The sequence below is a fragment of the Chrysochloris asiatica genome, unplaced genomic scaffold, assembly GCF_000296735.1.
Source record: "Chrysochloris asiatica unplaced genomic scaffold, ChrAsi1.0 scaffold00016, whole genome shotgun sequence".
Lineage (NCBI taxonomy): Eukaryota > Metazoa > Chordata > Mammalia > Afrosoricida > Chrysochloridae > Chrysochloris > Chrysochloris asiatica.
This window is the reverse complement of record NW_006408534.1, coordinates 10,259,600-10,278,513: the sequence shown is the minus strand read 5'-3', so window position 1 is coordinate 10,278,513 and position 18,914 is coordinate 10,259,600. Positions and strand designations below refer to the sequence as shown.

Genomic DNA, 18,914 nt, shown 5'->3' with positions numbered 1-18,914 from the left:
AATGAAACGATATATGATAGGATGAATGTAAAACGAATGTTCTCCCATTTAAACTATCACATAATTCACAATAAAACATTTTTTAAAAAACCACACCATTAACCTATCCCACTTTTTTTAAAAAAGAGTAATTCTACCGCATTCCTAGTTTCTAAATGACTGACTGTAAACCAGTGACTTGATCTCCATCCATCTGGCTTATTGTAGCAGTTTCACTAGCATCTACTCAAATACCCTTTTGACTGTTTTTTTTTTTTCTTCTTCCATCTTGCCTCTTCCTTTCCAACCAAGACCACAAACCGTTGAGCCAAGAATAAATCTCGCTTCCATTTGCATTTCCTTTCAAGGACTTTGTGGCTCCTGGCTCTGGCTCGCTTGGCCCCCTTGGTCTGGGCTGCTGGCTTCTCCCTTCACCCTCCTGGAACGTCTGTAGCTCAGACCACTACTCACCTCCTAGTCTTCGGGGGTTACCTCTGATCACAGCGCAGCTCCATCTTCAAGCTAACCCTGTGACAGCAAAGCTCAGCAGTTGGAAAAGTTCTTACACGGCCTTTTTTTTTTTTTTTTTAATATTCCTCATACCACATCCCAGGCACAATCTCTCCCTCAGTGGTTGTCGATACGTGCTCTGCAGCATCCAAGGGACCATTATAGATGCCTCTGAGGGCAAAAGGCAAGTCAGAGAAGGTGAACTCCAGGTCTCTACCCAACTTCACAGAGCAGCTGTGTTTACCTGTGTCAGAGACAGAGTTCTTACAGGGAAGAAAAAGTGTTTACTGTTCAAAAGAAATGTTAAACTACTGCCCTGTCCTATCTTAGGACTTAGAATTTTCTTTTCCTCTAGGGAGGCTTTAAGGATCCCTGGTGGCTCATAATCCTTTGGCTGCTACCCAAAAGACTGCCAACTCAAATCCCTCAGCTGCTCTATGGGACAAAGCTGTGGCAGTCTGTTGCCATAAAGATTCCAAGCCAAACCTGTTGCAGCAAGTCACTTCAGACTGTGCCAGAGCATTCCCATGGCCGTCATTTATAAAGACAGAAACGATCACATCTGTCTCGTTGGGAATGGCTGCTGGGTTTGAATCACTAACCTTCTGATTAGCAGCCAAGCCTTAACCACAGTTCACCAGGGATCCTTCCAATTGCATTCAGCAGCGGTGGGTTATTGGAGGCCTTGGAAGGTTCCTCAGTGGTATGGTGGTTAAGTGTTTGGCTTCTAACCGAAAGGTCAGCGGTTGAAAACTATCAGTGACTCCACAGGAGAAAAGACCTGGTGATCTGCTCCTATAAAGATTTACAGCCTAGGAAACCCAGTAAGGCAGTTGTATTCTATCTTATAGGTTCACTATGAGTTGGAATAGACAACACATAGCAACAACAACAACACGGGCGCCTTGGGTCCCTGGGTGGCAATAATAGTTAAGTGCTCAGCTACTAATCAAAAGATTGGCGATTTGAACCCACCCAGAGGCACCTTAGAAGAAAGGCTTAGTGATTTGCTTTATAAGAGTCATGGTCATTGAAAACCCTATGGAGCAATTCCACTCTGTACACATGGGGTTGCCAGGTGTTGAAATTGACTCGGTGACTATTAACAGCAACGCATTGGGCTCCTTTAGAAGGGAATCATTCCAATGCCTAATGATCCTGTGTAGGTTTCCAGGGAGCAGCTGGTGGATTTGAACTGCTGGTCTTGTGATTAGCAGTCCAGTGCAGAGTAATGCACTGGACCACAAGCTTGGTTTGAATCACAAAGATGGTGGTTCAAACCCATCAGCCATTCCTCAGAAACCCAAGACAGGGTGGCTATGAGTCAGAACCAACTCAACAACAAGAAGAGGGGAATAGAGATATGTTCACATTTAACTTTTTTTTTTTTTTTAATTTCTTTCTTTCTTAAAATCAAAGGCACAGAAAGAGTAAATCGGGACTTATCCGCTAGACAGTGATAGCACACCTCCAGGGCTTTCCTGGTGGGTCCAGTTATTCCAAGGACAGGTGTTTCACACCAAATGGTAGCTTGAGTCATACCAGTAGCATGGGGTTGTTTTAGAATCTAGACTTTTGTTTGATGCTGTCTACTGAAAGGTTACTTTTTTTTTTTTTAATGAGTAATATCAGATATCAGAAGAAGGGGCAGGTGAAGGATCAAAAACATGCACATTTCTGGACACAGATACACTGGCAGTGGGATTCACTGGCAGTGGGATTCAAGAAAGCTTAAAGTGCTCACACCTTCTGACTAAATACTTTAAGTAGATCCCAAGGAAACGATTTATTAGAACAAGTTAAGTCTGGTCTTGGGCACATGTCCAATACTGGAACATTCTTTGGGATCTGGGGATGGGGACGGGGAGCAGGGAGTACATGTTTACTAGTTATAATAAATTTTTTCCTGACATTGGGCTCAAGAAGGAGTTTCTGATGTGTGTGTGTGTGTGTGTGTGTGTGTGTGTGTGTGTGTGTGTGTGTGAAGGGAGACATTATATGTGAATGGCATGTCTTTCACTAAGGAACAAGGACAATTTGTGCCCCAAGTGACAACCATTCATTGCCTGAGAGGGCTAAGTGGCTCCAATTCACTCAGCAGCTGGGAAAAAGCACCTTTGCTAAGGAGAGCCTAAAGCAAGGTTCACAGTGGGAAAGGAGAAGAGTCTACCAGTTGTCAGCGAGTCTACCCCCAAATCATGACAGCTCCATGTGTGTCAGAGTAGAACTGTGCTCTGTGGGGTTCTCAATGGCTGCTTTTTCACAAGTAGATTCCCATGCCTTTCTCCTGGGGCAACTTTGAGGAGGTTCAAGCCTCCTTCCTTTTGGTTATTAGCCCAACGAGTTAACCATTTGCACTAGCGTTAATCTAGCCACACTAGGAAAGATGGATGCCCTGATGATTTTAGACAGAGTTCCCAAGGCTCTTCAGAAGAGAAAGTGTGATGTCTAATGCCAGGCTGGTGGAGACACTCACTTGGAAGAAAACTAGTAGGAAGCTTTATCATGGCTAGCACAACTGAACTGCCTCCCACTGAGACATGAAGTGGGGAGTGGAAAGAAAAGGGACCTTGCATCGTTTGCTCCAGCACTGTGGGTGGGCAGGCTGCCTGTCTGGGTGATTGGCAGCTGTCTCCTGAGTTCCTGCCTGTGTCCCCCCAGGAGACAGAACAACAACTTGGCCTTCCATGTTTCCCATCTGAGCCAAGTCGCCTCAGGGGACAGTCAGTGTGCAGGCAGTTTAGCAGTTAGTCTTGTTACTAATTTAATTTTCATTTGGTTATTTTTACACTGAAAAGATAAGTCAGGGTTGAAATTTAAGGTAGTTTCATTTATGTTTATGACCTGCAAGGAAAGAGAAGATGTATATGTGCATGTGTGTGTGTGTGTGTGTGTGTGTGTGTGTTGGATGGGTAGGGGAAAGGGTTTAAATACCCAAACAGCAGGAGTCTGTTCACTCTTTTTCTGGGAATCCTTTTCTGACTCAGGGCAAATGGGGCAGGGAGGGGCTCTGATAAAATAGCACCAAGTGGAAAGTTGTGAGGCCTTAAATCCAGGATTAATTATATTCTCCCTTTAAAGGTGATTTTCCTCAGATAAAAGCAATTCCAGCAGCCTTTATGAATAAACTCAGTCTCTCATCCCTCAACATGAGTATTACTATATTTGCATAGGAGTGTTTACCTTAGCCTGACCTTGAATTTGCCCTTTCCTAACATGGAATTTCTCCCTTGGTGGAGTTTTATTTACCCTCACATGGATAATGGATTGGGAAAGCCAGACATTGAATAAAATCTGAAGTTCTGGGAGTTCTACACTTGTTTTGAGGAAATGGGGGTCTAGATTTGTCCTTGCCACCATCGTATCAGTCCAAGTAGGGGGCTAGACCACTATGAGCCTGGGCATCCTCAGTCTGTGAGTGTGGTCCTCCTGCCCCCACCCTTACTCAGCACACTTCTCTTTCTCACAGAAAGGTTATGTGCTGGATACCATGGACAAACTGACCCGGATGCTGGACTACCTGCACCAGGAGGTGAGACTTACAGCTTCCACAGCTCTCTAACCGAAGGACTCAGAGTTTCTTCACGGATTCCTTTGGTAGCCAAGAAAAAGCTGCCCTTCCAACTGTGGGAATGACCTTCCTTGGGATAGAGATAATGAGCTCCTTCCAGCAAGATCAATTCATAGTGAAAGGGAAAGATCTGGAGAAGCAGTCTTTTCACCCTTTTAAATGAAAATATGGCTTAGGGATAGGGCATTCCATTCTTGCAAGGGATGTTTCTAAGAGAGACTTCTGAGGGTGAAGAAGGGCTAAAGTTCAGTTTCAAACAGAGGACTTGATGGCTTTGCTCTTTCTTAATGCCACTCTCTGACAGAAACTGGGTAATAGCAGCCTGGGGGGTGGAATGGGCTGAGCGCCTTCAAGCCTTCCCTTTTGGACTGACCATGACGAATACTTAAGGCTCTGGGGATCCAAGGGAGAGGGGGTGTTCTGTAGCTTTGATCTTCCCATCTGCTCTCATGGGGGTCAGCTCTTCTGTTGGAGAGGATTCTGCAGATCTTGCCACTGTGGACTTGTTCCCTATTGGCACCATGATGGGGAGGTACCCTACCTCCAGGAGGGATGGTGAGCGATACCATTCTGGAATGGCATTGCTAGAAGCTTTGGACAGAGCCCTGCTGAACACCTCCCAAAGGAGTCTGCCTTTGGAGAGGTGTAGTGCTATAAGATAAGCACTTGACTGCTAACTACAAGGTCAGTGGTTCAAACCGACCAGCCACTCTTTGGAAACTCAATACAGGGTTGCTGTGCATCAGAATTGACTCGACCGCACTTAACAACAACATGACCCTCAACCAGAGCCCAGAGTTCTAACCAAGTGTTCTAGAGCAGTAACGGTAACTTTGTGGATGCTCACCTTCTTCTTTCTTGTGTTCTCCTAGGTTCCCAAAGCTTTTGTGAACCTGGTGGATCTCTCTGAGGCTACGGGGGTCTCTCACTGGCACCAAGGCACCAGGCTTAGGTAAACAGGGAAGGGAATACAACCAACATTTTTGATTGAGTACCATGTGCCGGATACTGAGCAGGGTGTTCTTGTGCATTAATCATATGCAGGAATGTAAACAAACTGGTTAATCAAAGTGTGGCCAAATCGTATAGCTAGTTGGTGATAGAGTTAGAATGGAAGGAGGGATGGCTGTCCCCTGCAGAACATGTTTTGGGGACTGAGTTTCAAAGACCAAGTCTTTCATGTGGCTGAACTAGTGCAGATAACCTACCTCTGCCAGAATGATTTGAGAGTTAAACTATGTGTTCTGGCAAATCATCTTGAAACCAAGAATCGTTGCTTCTGGAAATTGTAAAGAAAATCATTGAGCCTAAATGTAGTTCATCTTCACAGAGCATGATTCTCATATATTTCTGAAAAGTTTCATAGAATTTAACCTCTTTCCACCCAAACTCTGCAATGTCTGGTTTTGTGCCCAGAAAAGAAGTTTGCAAGTAAACACCAGGGCTGAGCAACGCCAGGCAGAGATGGTGGCAATAGGAAGAGGAGGCTTTTGAGGAGGCAGGAAGGAAAAGGAATTCAGAGTAGGGGAACAAAGGACAGGGTGTGGGTTTCAGGTGGTGGTGGTGGTGTACTCTGGAGTCGGTTCCGACTCATAGCCACCCTGCATAGAGCACTGAGGCTGTAAATCTTTATGGGAGCAGAAAGCCTCATCATTCTTCCACAGAATGGCTAGTAGTTTCGAACTGCTGACCTTTCGTCACCCTAACTCGTAACCGCTACACTACCAGAGCCCCTTTGGGTTTCAGGTGTAAAGAGTAAATGAAGGGAGGGAGAAATCCCAGGAGATTGAGCCCACCTCTACTTCCCACCTCCATCCTCAAGGAAGGCGGTGGGAAGTTCTACAGTGTACCTTCCCACCCTTTACTTTTCTCCCCTACATTTGCTTCCTTCCTTCTCATGCCCCCTCTAAGACTTCCAAGTTCTTCCTACTCCCAAAGCAACACCGAGATCTCACCTTAGCACTGCACCCAGCTCTCTCATTTCCTCAAAAGGGCACATTGATGTCACCCTAGCACTGCACCCAGCTCTCTCATTTCCTCTTGTTCTACCTTCCACAGCCAAGAAGAATCTTGCAGCTGTGTAATGGAGAATTCAAAGCTTTCCAGGGTTGTGATGCAGTGGTCCTATCAGGTGAGCCCACGAGGGATGACTGAGCTGCTTGCTCACAGCGGGCTGAGTGGCCATGGAGGAGAACAGAGATGGTGGGAAGAATTAGAGTACATGCAGGTCACCAATACTAAGTTTGCTGATGTAGGATTGTTCTCAAGACTGAGAGTCAGGAGCGAATGAGAGGTACTCTCAATTCACTTCCTAATGATCATTTAATGTTCCTACAGGGCAGGGTGGAAGGGAGGGATTTCAGGTAAAATATAGTGAAGAACTTTTCAAATTCATTCTGAGAGGCTCTTGGTGATCATTACTGTGCCTGTACCTCAAGCCCCACAGTCCAAGGAGGGAGAGTCGGGACTCCTGCAGATATGCTTTACTTTCTAGTTACAAAAGAAACCCCAGGAGGGTGTGATAGCTCATGAAAACTATTGTCACAAACAGCTCAAAGCACAGTTCCTACTGCCTTGTTTAGCATGCTGTTTTAGTTGAAAAGAAGAAAGTTATGTTTGCAGTTGTGAGGCACTTCTCTCACTCTGGAAATGACCACGTGTATGTGGGTGATGGTGGTGGTGGTGGTGGTGGCTAATGGCACATCCCTCTACAGCACTTAGGCCTTGAGGAGACAGTGGGATCCTTGGCCAGATACTGTGCGGTCTTTTATTTCTTAAGCTTCCAGCAAATGTATTTCAGTTTGATCCCAGATATTGCCTGACTGCTGGGGCTTCAGAGGAGAATAAAACTTTATTCTTCAAAGTCCCAAGAAGTGTGAGACAAGAGGGAGCTTTAGACTTGCATTGAATTCAGAACAATGTGTTATGGCTAATTCAGGCTGTCAGAGGGGTGGGGGGTAAGCGCAGGCTATGCCATACTCACACTTCTGACTGCTCTGTTCCCCTCCTTCAGGAAACCTGGGAGAAGCTCCTAGCCATCAGCAAGTACAATGAGGAGAAGTCCTTCGCTGTTGTTTTCCAGCCTTTCTTCTCTGAGACAGCTCTGTTGTCTGTCTTGGTAAGTGAGCGTTGCAGGTGAGGCACATGGGTGCAGATCCGGAAGGGGAGTGGGGCTACAGGTCAGCTCCAGCCTCCCCTCTCCCACCTTCACCTCTGCAGAAGGCCCAACCCAGTCATCTACACTGAATCCAGGATATCTCATCTCAGGAGGAAACGCAGCAATATTATTAGACGTTCTTGTATCCTTCTCTGTAGGGTTGGATAACCCCCATGAGGCTGGCTGGTTCTTAGAGGCAGGGCAGCCCAGAGCTCAAGAGTATGAGCTTTTCAGATCTATGGCTTCTAATCCTGGTCTTGGAAAGGGCCAGCTGTGTGACCTTAGGCAAGTTGTCTGAACTCTCTGTGCCTCATTTCCTCATCTGTAAGATCAGGGTTGTTACTGATACCCACTACCTGTAGGGTGGTTGTAAGGATCACATGAAGAAATACAGACACAGAACTGGAAGCTGTCCCTGACACTTGGAAGCCTCGTACCTCTTAGCTACTGTGATCAGTCAGGGTAGGAGTTCCAGGGACACAAGTCACTCCCCACTCTGCACTCTCTGCTGTACCCATCCCTATGGTAGATAGGACAGAGTGGCCCCTGGTCACTGGGCAGATGTCCTTGCTCCAAGGCAGTCACTCTGACCACATGGCACTGTGGGTGGGTCCTCATGTGAAGCCTTTAAGCCTCCTGGAGCCTGGCTTTTGCCTCTCAGTCATTGGGCCTCCTGGAAAACTAAGAGGTTTAAAGTCATGCTTTAAAAAGAGGAGGAATATTCTCTTCCCATCTCCTCCGTTCCCCTCTGAACCATTTCCCTGTCATTGTCTCCTTTGTTGAGTCCAGTTGTGCAGAAGTCCATGAACACAGAGTCATCAGAGATTTGACCTACTTCTGTAGACCCCCTTCTCTCTGAGCCCCGCCCCCAGGTGGAGATCCAATCAATGCTTAACAGTTGTTGATGGGGCTGCTGAGGAGACCACCATCTCCACACCAGGGAAATGTGTGTGTTGGAGGCAGGCCTATCTCATCCCCTCTTGGTATTGAGAGTGGGTCCTTTCTTACTTGGTTCTCTTTCAGGGGGAGCCAACGTCTCAGAATCCCACCGCACTTGCCTTGAATCTCTGGAACAGCATGGTGAGTGGGGTGGGCTCAGGGCCTCCAGAAAGAGGGCAGGGTCCCCACCACCACTCCCACAGTGACCACTGCTCTGACAGAGGGGCTGTAGGACATCTACAATATCCTGGGAGGATGTATCTGGGCCATGAGGGAAACTTTTCATACTCTGGGGACAGCCAGCTCAGACAACTTGGAGTTTCACCTTCTTGTCCCAAAGACTGAACCACAGCCCTCTCAGGAAGAGGCTATCAGTGGCGTCCAGCCCTGCTCACCCCGTGGGCAGGGCTCCTTCCTCAGAGCCTGTGTGAAAGTCTTCACGTGGGTGGGGAAGTAATGAGTGGGCTCACTCCAGCTCCTGTCCAGCTTCCCGGCAGTTTACATTTGTATGGTATCAGCAGTTTTAAAAGCCCAGGGTGGTGCCTGGGATGGGCTTGGACTTTGGAGTCTGGAAGACCTGGGTTTCAGTCCTGGCTTCATGAGCTGTGTGAGTTCAGGGCCTCACCTTCCTTTCTACACAACACATATCAAGTGTGCAGCTTGCTCCTGGCCCACAGAAAGTACTCAGTATGAGCTGGCCCTTTCTAGCAGAACTGTGACAGACTTTCCCCCAGCTCTCAGGTCTCCAGGGCCATCGGAATGAGTCAGCAACCAGAATGCCATGTCAAGAGCCCTCCATTATTGCTTCAGCTTTTCCAGAACTCCAGGCAGAGACCTGATTTTCCTATTTACTTTTTCTCCATACAAGTTGCCCTATTTTTAGAATCCCAGTGACAGAACCTTGGTTTTCTTCTTTGTGTTAGAAAGATTCTTCTCCATCTCTCCATCTGGGTACCAGGAGCAGCTGCTTGTCACTTGCATTGTTGCTGTTGTTCTTAAGTGCCATCAAGTTGATTCTGACCCATAGTGACCCTGTGTAGGGTTTCCAAGGAGCAGCTGGTGAGCTTGAACCACTGATTTTGTAGTTCAAACAACTTTGCAGTCTGATGCATTAGCCCACAGTGCCACACCAGGACACCAGAAAACAGTGAGCAGTGAGGGGAAAGTCAGGGAACAGCCCCAGCTAGCCACACCAATGGAAATTTACTGCCCTTTGGAGCAGGTGTTTGATTTCTTTGAAGAGGGACCCTTGATAGTAGACCTGACTCTTAAGTGGGGTACTCCCTCAGATCACCATTTTGCTGCTGTTTTCTTGTGATAAAAAAAAAAAAAAAAAAAAAGAGGCAGAACCGCTAGTGGGGTTGCTGCCCTCTCCCCACCCCATTCCAGCTCCTCTAGGGGAGGGAAATCCATTTATTTCAGTTCAGCCAAACCTCTTTCCTCCTTTCACCCAACCAACCCGTCCTATGCTGGGTGCCAAGGAGGGTGCAAGAGATGTCAGCCCTCAGTGAGCTTAAAGAGAAGCTGGGAAAGGCCAGGAACACAGAGGGACACCAGTCAGCAGGAACTCAACCAACAGTGGTGTGCTAGGCTGAACCGCAAGTAAAATGGACAATGAGGTCAGGAGAGTCCCCTGAAGGTGGGGCTTGAATTGGCTTTTATAGGAGTGTCAGATGGGGTAAGGAAAGGCATGCTCAGGCAAGAGGGCCTTTTGTGAGCAAAAGACACTGGAGACAAGGATTCATCAGATGCATTAGTAAAGCGTTGGTCTGGTTAAGAGAGGAAATGTAGAGATAATGACAGTGAATGAAGCTCCGAGTACAGGAGACAGTGAGAAGCCAGGAAGAGCAGATCCCAAGTGAGGGGGTGGAGACCCTCCTCTCTTTCTCCTTTTGGTTTTTTTTTGGGGGGTGTCAACTTAGCTTATTTTTTTTTTTTTTTTATGTATTGTAATTTGAGTGAAGGTTTACAGTTTAAAATTTACAGTTTAAAAGGTCACCAGTTTAAAATTAAACAAATCACATACTTCTTTTCATTACAACGTTGGTGATCCCCTCCATGGACCATCAGTTCACAGCATTTACCTCTAACAGCATTTAAATCTTGTGCTCCTCCCTGTGTCTTCTGCTCCCTTCATCGTTCCTCTGCCAGCTATCGCCTGTCCTGTCAGTCAAGTTAACATGTGGCTAGAGGCCTATGTTTATCTTGTTCCTTATTGTCATTGGTGGCAGTGGCAGCAGCAACGAAACCATTTAATGAGCCTCCTGGATGTTGTTCCCTGTGCATATAAACAGACACACAGCATGCACTGTGTCTAATTACCTAGGTGAGGGACAGATGGGCAGACACACAAAGGAATACAGGGCTCATACTAATGACCTAAGGCCTGGGACACAGCAAGTGTCATGGCTTCAGAGAAGCAAGAGGCTTTCAAAGGTGGAATTGGACCCTTACTCTTCTTTCTAGTCCTGCCCAAACAGCCACAATGTCCACAACTTCCCAGTAAAAGCTCCTTGAGACTCTTGCATCTCAGGTCAGCAAGAGGAAGGAGGGAGGAAGGTATGGATTTCCCTAAGCATGTCTGTTCCCTAGTTTCCCATGGGTGAACTGCCTGACCAAGTCATCCCACAGCTTGTACAGTAAGCAGAGTTTTCAGAACATACCTATACTGCCTGCCACCATGAATAATCCATAAGAAATAAAAATTTTAATAGGCTAGTGTAAAGGACACTGGGCAAGGGGTCAGTAACCTTGGGTTCTGGTTCCAATCCACCATTTGGTTGACTTCTGAGGCAAAGAACTTGATCTTTGTGGGCCCCCATGTTCTCTACCTCCCCAGAGGGGAAAATGTCCCTCAGCCAGTCTCAGATGGTCTTGTGAAAATAAGGGAGAGGCTAGGCTCTTTTGCACCCTTGTGACCTCTCAGAGACACAAGGCACTAAGAGAATCTTGGGCTCCAATTCCCTGAACTTAATAGAAGCCATAGGTAATAAAAGCTGCTAAATGAAAGGTTGGAGGTTCAAGTCCTCCCACAGGTGCCTTGGAGGAAAGGCCTGGTGATCTGTTAAAAAAAAAAAGAAAAGAAAATCAGTCATTGAAAATTGCATAAGACACAGTTCTACTCTGAAACACATGGGATTGCTGTGAGTTGGAATTGATTTGACAGCAACTGGTAAAATGCCTACCTATGTCTACATTAAGGAGCTCTGGTAGTGTAGTGGTTATGAATCGGGCAGCGAACCACAAGGTCAGCAGTTCGAAATTACCAGCTGTTCCACAGGAGAAAGATGAGGCATTCTGCTCCTGTAAAGACTTCCAGCCTCGGAAGCCCTGTAGAAGGTCGCTATAAGTCGGAACCAACTCCATGGCACACAGCCAGCCATGTCTACATTGATAGATAACACAGAGCTTCAAGTCAGGGATACCCTCCCACTGGGAGCAGAGAGAGAGACCAGCAAAACCATTCTGATCACAGGGTTCCAGCCTCTAACACTTCTCTCCCTCAGCCAGAGGTCAGGGTCCAGCAGGGTCCTATGCTGTGCAGCCCACAGAACCATATGTGAATGGGTATAGACCACATCAGTGTGTCTTCTCCCTGACCCAGCACTCAGGTGTGGGTGAACTCTGGGGCTAGTGATGTGTTCATGCAGTGGTGGTAAGCAGCGCTGTTTCTAGAACACCCGCTGAATGAGCCCTCTCTGTGGAAGCCTATTCCTGGCACCAAGTGGATGAGGAGTTTGTTGTTTGGACTGTAATCCACCTATTAGGCCCTTTAGTCTGCCACCTCAATAATTTTGGGTAATTCTTGTACAACAGTAGTTTTCAAGGAACCCAGATCCTTCAAGCAGTCTCTGACCCCCACCTTATGCCAAACCTTGTGCAAGGAATGCGCTAGAGCTACAGGGTAGGGGAAGTAAGCCTCGGTCGAATTCATTCCCCACTCCTCCCAGGCTCAGTTAATTTTGTGATGGCAGAGAAGCTGTGCAGACAAGATGCAAGCAATTGAAGGACCAAAAACTGAGTGAAAACACAAAGAACAAAACCAGTATTCCCTAGAACAAAAAGTGGCGTGTGAACATTTTTATGTGGCATGGGTGGCAGGAGAAAGTGGGACACAAAAGAGATCACTTGAAATGTAACAGATTGTTCTCCTTCCTCACTGAGCTTAGAGGAGAACAGAGGGTCCGAGCAGATGCAAAGGGGGTTAAGTGGAAGCAGGAAGGATGTGTGGTTGTTAGCTGTTGTTGAGTTAGTCCCAACTCATGGCAACCTGTGCACCACGGAATGAGTTGTACCCAGTCTTGCCCTGTTCCTATGATGAGTTGTGGACCAGATCTTTATGATCCATAGATTTTCACTGGATGATTTTGGAAACTAGATTGCCATACTAGACCATCTTAGTCTGGAAGCTCTGAGGGAAGCCATGCAGCATCATGTTTGGTGGTTGGGTGTCATGGAGTGGGTTCTGACTCATAGCAGCCTTATATAGGACTTCTGAGGTTGTAAATCTCTATGGGGGCAGAAAACCTCATCTTTCTCCAGCAGAGCAGCTGGTAGATTTGAACTTCTGATTTTTCAGTTAGCAGCCCACCTCATAATCCACTGTGCTACCAAGGCTCCTTGTTGTTGTTAAGTGCCATCGAGTTGGTTCTGACCCATAGTGACCCTGTATAGGGTTTCCGAGGAATGACTGGTGAGCTTGAACCACTGACCTTGTGGTTCAAACTGACTTTGTAGTCCAGCACATTAGGCTCCTTGTTGTTGTTGAGTGCTGTTGAGTTAGTTCTGACTCATAGCCACCGTGTACAGGGTTTCTGACATGCGGCTGGTGAACTTGAACTGCCAACCTTGTGGTTCAAACCGATCTTGCAGTCCAGCACATTAACCAACAGCGCCACACAGGACCAATAACCAAATCTCCACTGACAGTCTGGGTGGTGGCTGTTCATGAGCTACATTGACTACACAGAAGACAAGAATTCCAGCACTGAAGAGACATTCGGGATACGACTCCTAATGGAAGTGGGTTTGCTGAGAAAACCTAAGGCAATTTTTTCCTTTAATTTCTTCAAAAATAGACTCTGCTATATCTATTCTAAGGAGCTCTGGGAGCGTAGTGGTTATGAATCGGGCTGCAAACCTCAAGATCAGCAGTTCGAACTACCAGCTGTTCTGCGGGAGAAAGATGAGGCTTTCTGCTCCTGTAAAGATTTACAGCCTAGGAAACCCTGTGCAGGGTCGCTATGAGTCTGAACTGACTCCATGGCACATAACAACAACAACAATATCTATTCTGCCAGAGTCACCTAGGTGAGGCTCTCTCAATGTTCCCAGATTCCATTATTAATTACTTTCTTGGAAGACTGGGGAAGAAAAGATGGGTCCGATCAACATCTTGCCTCCAAGCCAGGCCCATCTGCTCCTTCTCAGAACAGCCCTGAACATCCTGGATGGGATTCCCCTCTCCCTCCTTTGTCTAAGAGGATGCACCATCAGAATAAAACTGAAAGAAGTCTGGGGTCCGGCTTCTAGGGTGGCCATTACTTCCCCAAAAGATAAAGCTAACTACACTTCCTTATCTGACTCCCCTTCCATTTGGATTAACAGCTAATCTTAAAAAGGTTAAAGTTCTTAACCTTGGTATCTTGTTGCTGGGTACAGATGCTGGGATAAGATTTTGCTGAAGGATCTGAAATCCTCACAGAGGGTGACTGAGTCTGACAGGATGTCCTATCCTCTGTGTCCCCTGACAGGGTGTCATCTGAGCATAACACCTTTGGGAAGCACGGCTGGCAGCATATCACGAGGGTCCCAAATAGTAGATAGTTGTTGTTAAGTGCAATCCAGTTAGTTCTGACTCATAGTGACCCTGTATAGATAGGGTTTCCAAGAAGCAGCTAGTGAGTTTGAACCGCCAACCTGTGGCTCAAACCTCCAGTGCATTAACCCACAGTGCCACACCAGGACTTCAGTAGAAAATAGCACATGAAAAAGAAAAGCTGTACTCTCTCAAAGCCATTGCCTTTTTTAAAATGTTAATGTATTTGTAAAGAACATTTGAAAATAACAAAAGGACCTGTAAAAAGCATCCCTCCACATCTAGTCCTTCAACACCTTTATTTTCCTACCTTTCCTTCAATACTTCTATGTAAATTTATAAACTGCTAGTTTCTCCTGCTGGCATATTATAAATAGCCCTTCATAGTTATCATTGAAGCAGCTGCCTATATCAAAGCTGATACCAACGTTCTTATTCCCTGGTTACTAGCCATTCTAGTTGTTGGGGAGTGTTTGAGCTGTGCTGGGATCCAGGTCACTGTATCTCTGTGTCCCGAGTAAAGAAGTGGGAACCAGACCCAGGACCCATCATTCTCTCCATTCGCAGTTTGTGTAAGCAGTGCTCAGGTAGTAAGTGTTCACTACCTGGCTTGGAGCTGTGGGTTAATGCGCCAGACTGCAAAGCCATTTGTACTGCAAGGTTGGTGATTCAAGCTCACCAGCTGCTCCCTGGAAACCCTATACAGGGTCATTATGGGTTGGAATCGACTCGATGGCATTTAATAACAACCCATGAGACAAGATGTATGTACATAAGAGAAGGGTAGCCCCAAGGAAAGAAATACACGCTTTACATTACCTTTCTTCCCAAACCTGCTCTCCACTTGAAGGGACTTGCAAATCATGAACTGGCTAGAAGAAGGCAACCAGCTGAAAGAAGAAGAGCCAAGCTGGACAGCCAGCGCCTAGAAATTCAGGAAGCCACATAACATACTGAGAGACCATTTGTTCTATACAGAATACTGGTGTCCTACACCCACCTCTCCCCTGGCTAACTGGGGCCCACCTTGACCTTACCTTGAAAAATGTTCCGTTTTCTTACCGATGATATTTTCTCCTGTAATATCATGAGGGTTGGGCTAGAGAGAGAGACCCTTCGCGGTCTAGACACTGGTGATTGCCCTTAAGTAGTGGTCATCCAACTTCAGCCTGCATCAGAATCACCTGGAAGGCTTGTGAAACACACTGCTGAGCCCCACCTCCACAGGATCTGGAGATTTCATAGGTCTGGGGCAGGGCCTGGAAATGTGCATTTCTAATACCCAGGTGATACAGACGTTGCAGTATCAGTATAAACTGATAATCAGTGGTCTTGCTCAATGGTCCCCTAGAATGCTGCTACCTGTACCAGATTGTTCTATTCTAAGGATGTCTCATTGCCTTCTTTTCTAGTTGGAGCCAGCAGGACAGAAGGATGAGCCGTTCAGTGCAGAAGAGAGGAGACCAATGAAATGTCCCACTCAGGTAGGCAGGGACTGGGCAGGGAGGACATCTTGTGTTGAATTTGGGGAAAGAGATGAGTGGCGCTTTGTTGTGTAGCAAGAGGGCTTAGCTGGTTGAAATATCTGACTCATTATATCTTGGACCTGTTCTTCCAGACCCGGTCATAGCTTTGTTCATTTTGCTTATCCCTCTGGTCTATGGACAATTTTAGTAGAACTGAGACCCACTCCATCCATACCTGTGGAGGATATAGGGACAAAGCCACAGCTCACCAAGCCTCTAATGCCACTTCTTCCCTGTCCCCCCATCTTTTTTCTGTCCTGAATCCTGTGCTCCAGATGCCTTTTCCAGACTTTCTACCTCTGGTGTAGAGGAGGCATGGTATCTATCTAAGTAGTTTTAAAGATGAGCCATTTTGCTGAGTCTTAAATAATTGCCTAATATGTCATAAATATATAATTAAAGTTTCCCAATAAATGGATGATAAAAAAACTGGACATAAATTAATGCAATCCCTTTCATCATTTTGTACTACTTAAAATCTTGACTTTCTTGATGAATTAGACAATAAGAACATGTAATTCATCCTGTTTCCCTCTTTGCTTTGGCTGCCAGGAAACTTAAAATTAAGTGCTTTGCTCATTGAAATAAACGGTATATATGCTTAGTCAGGTGTATGAGGCAAGAGATAAGTACATATGCTTATCCAGGGTAGATAGTAACAGATAACTATTATAAATGGGTAATTTCAAAGTCTTAATGAGCTCCTTCAGGAACCCAATGGGCAACACAGAGAAGAAGAACCTGAGAATGGTTTGGTAATCATTAAAAGTGATACAATTGTTCCAAATTGGCTGAGGGTATTTCTGGATAATAAAGCCTCATAATTAAGGAATACATTACCTTCTTTGGCAGGAGAAGCCATATCTGTTTACCTATAAGAACAGCAACTACCGACCCAGCTCACAAAAACCCTTTGAGGTTCTTGAGGTATGGAAAGACTTTCTGTAATTGACAAATAAGCAAATGAACCATGGGCTGTACACCTTGCTGAATCTTCAGAATCTTCCCACATAGTTCTTATATCCTGAAATCCTGCTGTCTCTGGGGATGCCATGTGTGGTAGAGATAATGGAGGCTGTGGAAAACATCTGAAATCCAGGCTAGGGATCATGTGTGTGGTTGGCCTTTGGTACCTTAGAGCAGATCCACCCTAAAGATCTATAGAACCGCCTTACAACAGCATTCTGTGACTTCCTGGGGCATGTTGGGGTTGCGCAGATTGCTTGCTTCTAATCTGATGACAGACACCAGACCCTTCCCAAGTCTCTGTTAAGTCCTTTTAAGCTTAGGAGAGGCATTAATATGAAGAGAAGGTTAAGAAAAGGCAGAAGAATGTGGTGACGTCTGAAACGATTGTGTGGAGACCAACAGAGACAGGTTTGGGGAACATTTGGAAAGGGCGTTATGGGCAATTGGATGTGAGTGTTGAAGAACAGGGAGAAATCATAAAAGATAACTAGACTTTTATCTTAGAGGATGTTTTCCGAAATAAAGACCCCTCTCTTCTCACCCAGTTTCCTAAATTGCAAGTTCCATTTCATGCTGGCACCTGGAAATTCATGTTATTTCTGTATGTATCTCATTGCAGAAAAGAGAAGGAACAGAAGTCAGATGTCCTGACAAGACTCCCTCCAACTCTGTTCCCACCTCAGGTACACAGCTCAAGTGGAGTGTTTTTTAAACTCATTTGAGGCCTGAAATCATTCAAGTAAGAGGCATTTTAACATGGCAAGGACTTTCCACACAATCAGAAAAATTCCTGAGAAGTTTTATAAGGACAATAGGGATAGCTTGGTATGTATACTTGTTAAGTCCATGCCTGTGTTTGAGTTATTCATTAACTAAAATATGATAGCAGCATCATTATCAGAAAGCATTTATTGAACACTAACCCTGTGCCAGACCATGTTCTACAGAGTCCCATGTAGTTGAATGAGTTGATTTCATTGTCACAGGCCTTTAAGCCTTGACAAGCTCATTTGTTCCCCAATAAGCAAAAGTACCTTTAAACAGAAAGCAAAAGTAGCCTAACCACAATGCCTATCACCGTCATTTGCCAAAAACACTCAAACGCCACACAGAACAGGAAAGCATGCCGTATTATAAACCTGCCTTACTCACTGCCTCTCATATAACTGTGTAACTCATGAAAGGGACTCATGGCTTGTTCTAGGCAGAAGTCAGCCAATTTCCCTAGAGGAACTGCCAAAGGGCTGAGTCTTTCTGAACCAGCGTGGGAGAAATGGCTGTGTGCAAGGTCACACAGGAGCACGTGACCTTGGGAAGCCATGGGAAGACCACATGGTGACTTGTATGACTCAAAACCCTAGTCCAGGAGCATTTCCTGCAATGGAGCAACCGGTTCCCCTGTTTCGTCCTAGAGGGTGGCTCTTTTGTTCATTTATTTATTAGATAGTGTTCAGTTCCTTCTATGTGCCTTCCAAGAGTGTGCAATCTAGTTGATCTATTGCTACACATAGAGAATTATGTTTGGTGATGTCACAGTGAATAGAAGGACTTTTTCAAGGATGGAATCCTTTTAGTCAGATGATCCAAGGACAATATTTCCTTTTCCTTGAGCTGAATGCTGTTGTTGTTGTTGTTAAGTGCCATCAAGTTAGTTCCAACTCATAGTGATCTTGTATATGGTTTCCAAGGAGTGGTTGGTGAGTTTGAACCTCCAGCCTTGTGGTTAGCAGTCCAGTGCTTATCCTACAGTGCCACACCGGGACTTCTGTGCTAAATATTAATAGAACAGATAAATACCCTGGGTTGGCCTTCCCTTCCCATCTTAGTTTTACATGCTCAAGTCTCTTAGTTCTACAAACTTGGTTCTACAAGTCAAATGACTGTAAGGTAAGTTTAAAATCTTCTCACATAAACTTTGGTATGTAACTAGCTCTTGGTCTAGTTTGCAGAATAATGGAATAGGTGATATACACCTTCCACTACATACATACATACCTCTATATATCTGTGTATCTATATATATAAAATGGAGCCCTGTTGTGGCATTATAGGTTAATGCACTGGACTGCAAATTTGGTTTGAACCTCAACGTCAGCGATTCAAAATCACCAGCTACTCCTTGGAAACCCTGTTCAGGGTCGTTCTGAGTCAGAACCAGCTTGATGGCACTAATAAAAACAACAATATATGTAATAGGAGTCCTGGTGTGGTGCTGTAGGATAAGCACTGCACTGCAAGGTCAGTTTGAACTTTAAGGCTGGCTGTTCAAACCCACCAGCCACTCCTTGGAAACCCTATACAGGGTCACTATGAGTCAGAATTAAGTAGATGGCACTTAACAACCGCTGTACATGCATATGGAGAAAGATGTGGTATTCTGTTTCCATAAAGATTTACAGCCTTGGAAATTTATGGGGCAGTTTTACTGTTTCCTAAAGGAGCTTT

The 18,914-nt window shown here is 45.6% G+C and overlaps 1 protein-coding gene across 1 annotated transcript in view; it reads left to right on the top strand.

Annotated features, from left to right (window-relative positions):
- Nucleotides 1-18,914, top strand: part of PLB1 (phospholipase B1) — a 173,540-nt gene that overhangs the window by 46,954 nt on the left and 107,672 nt on the right. The window contains 8 exon segments of the mRNA XM_006835284.1: nt 3,959-4,021; nt 4,933-5,012; nt 6,119-6,191; nt 7,074-7,178; nt 8,241-8,297; nt 15,387-15,458; nt 16,353-16,427; nt 17,089-17,152. Of these exon segments, the coding sequence (XP_006835347.1) occupies nt 3,959-4,021; nt 4,933-5,012; nt 6,119-6,191; nt 7,074-7,178; nt 8,241-8,297; nt 15,387-15,458; nt 16,353-16,427; nt 17,089-17,152 (589 nt within the window).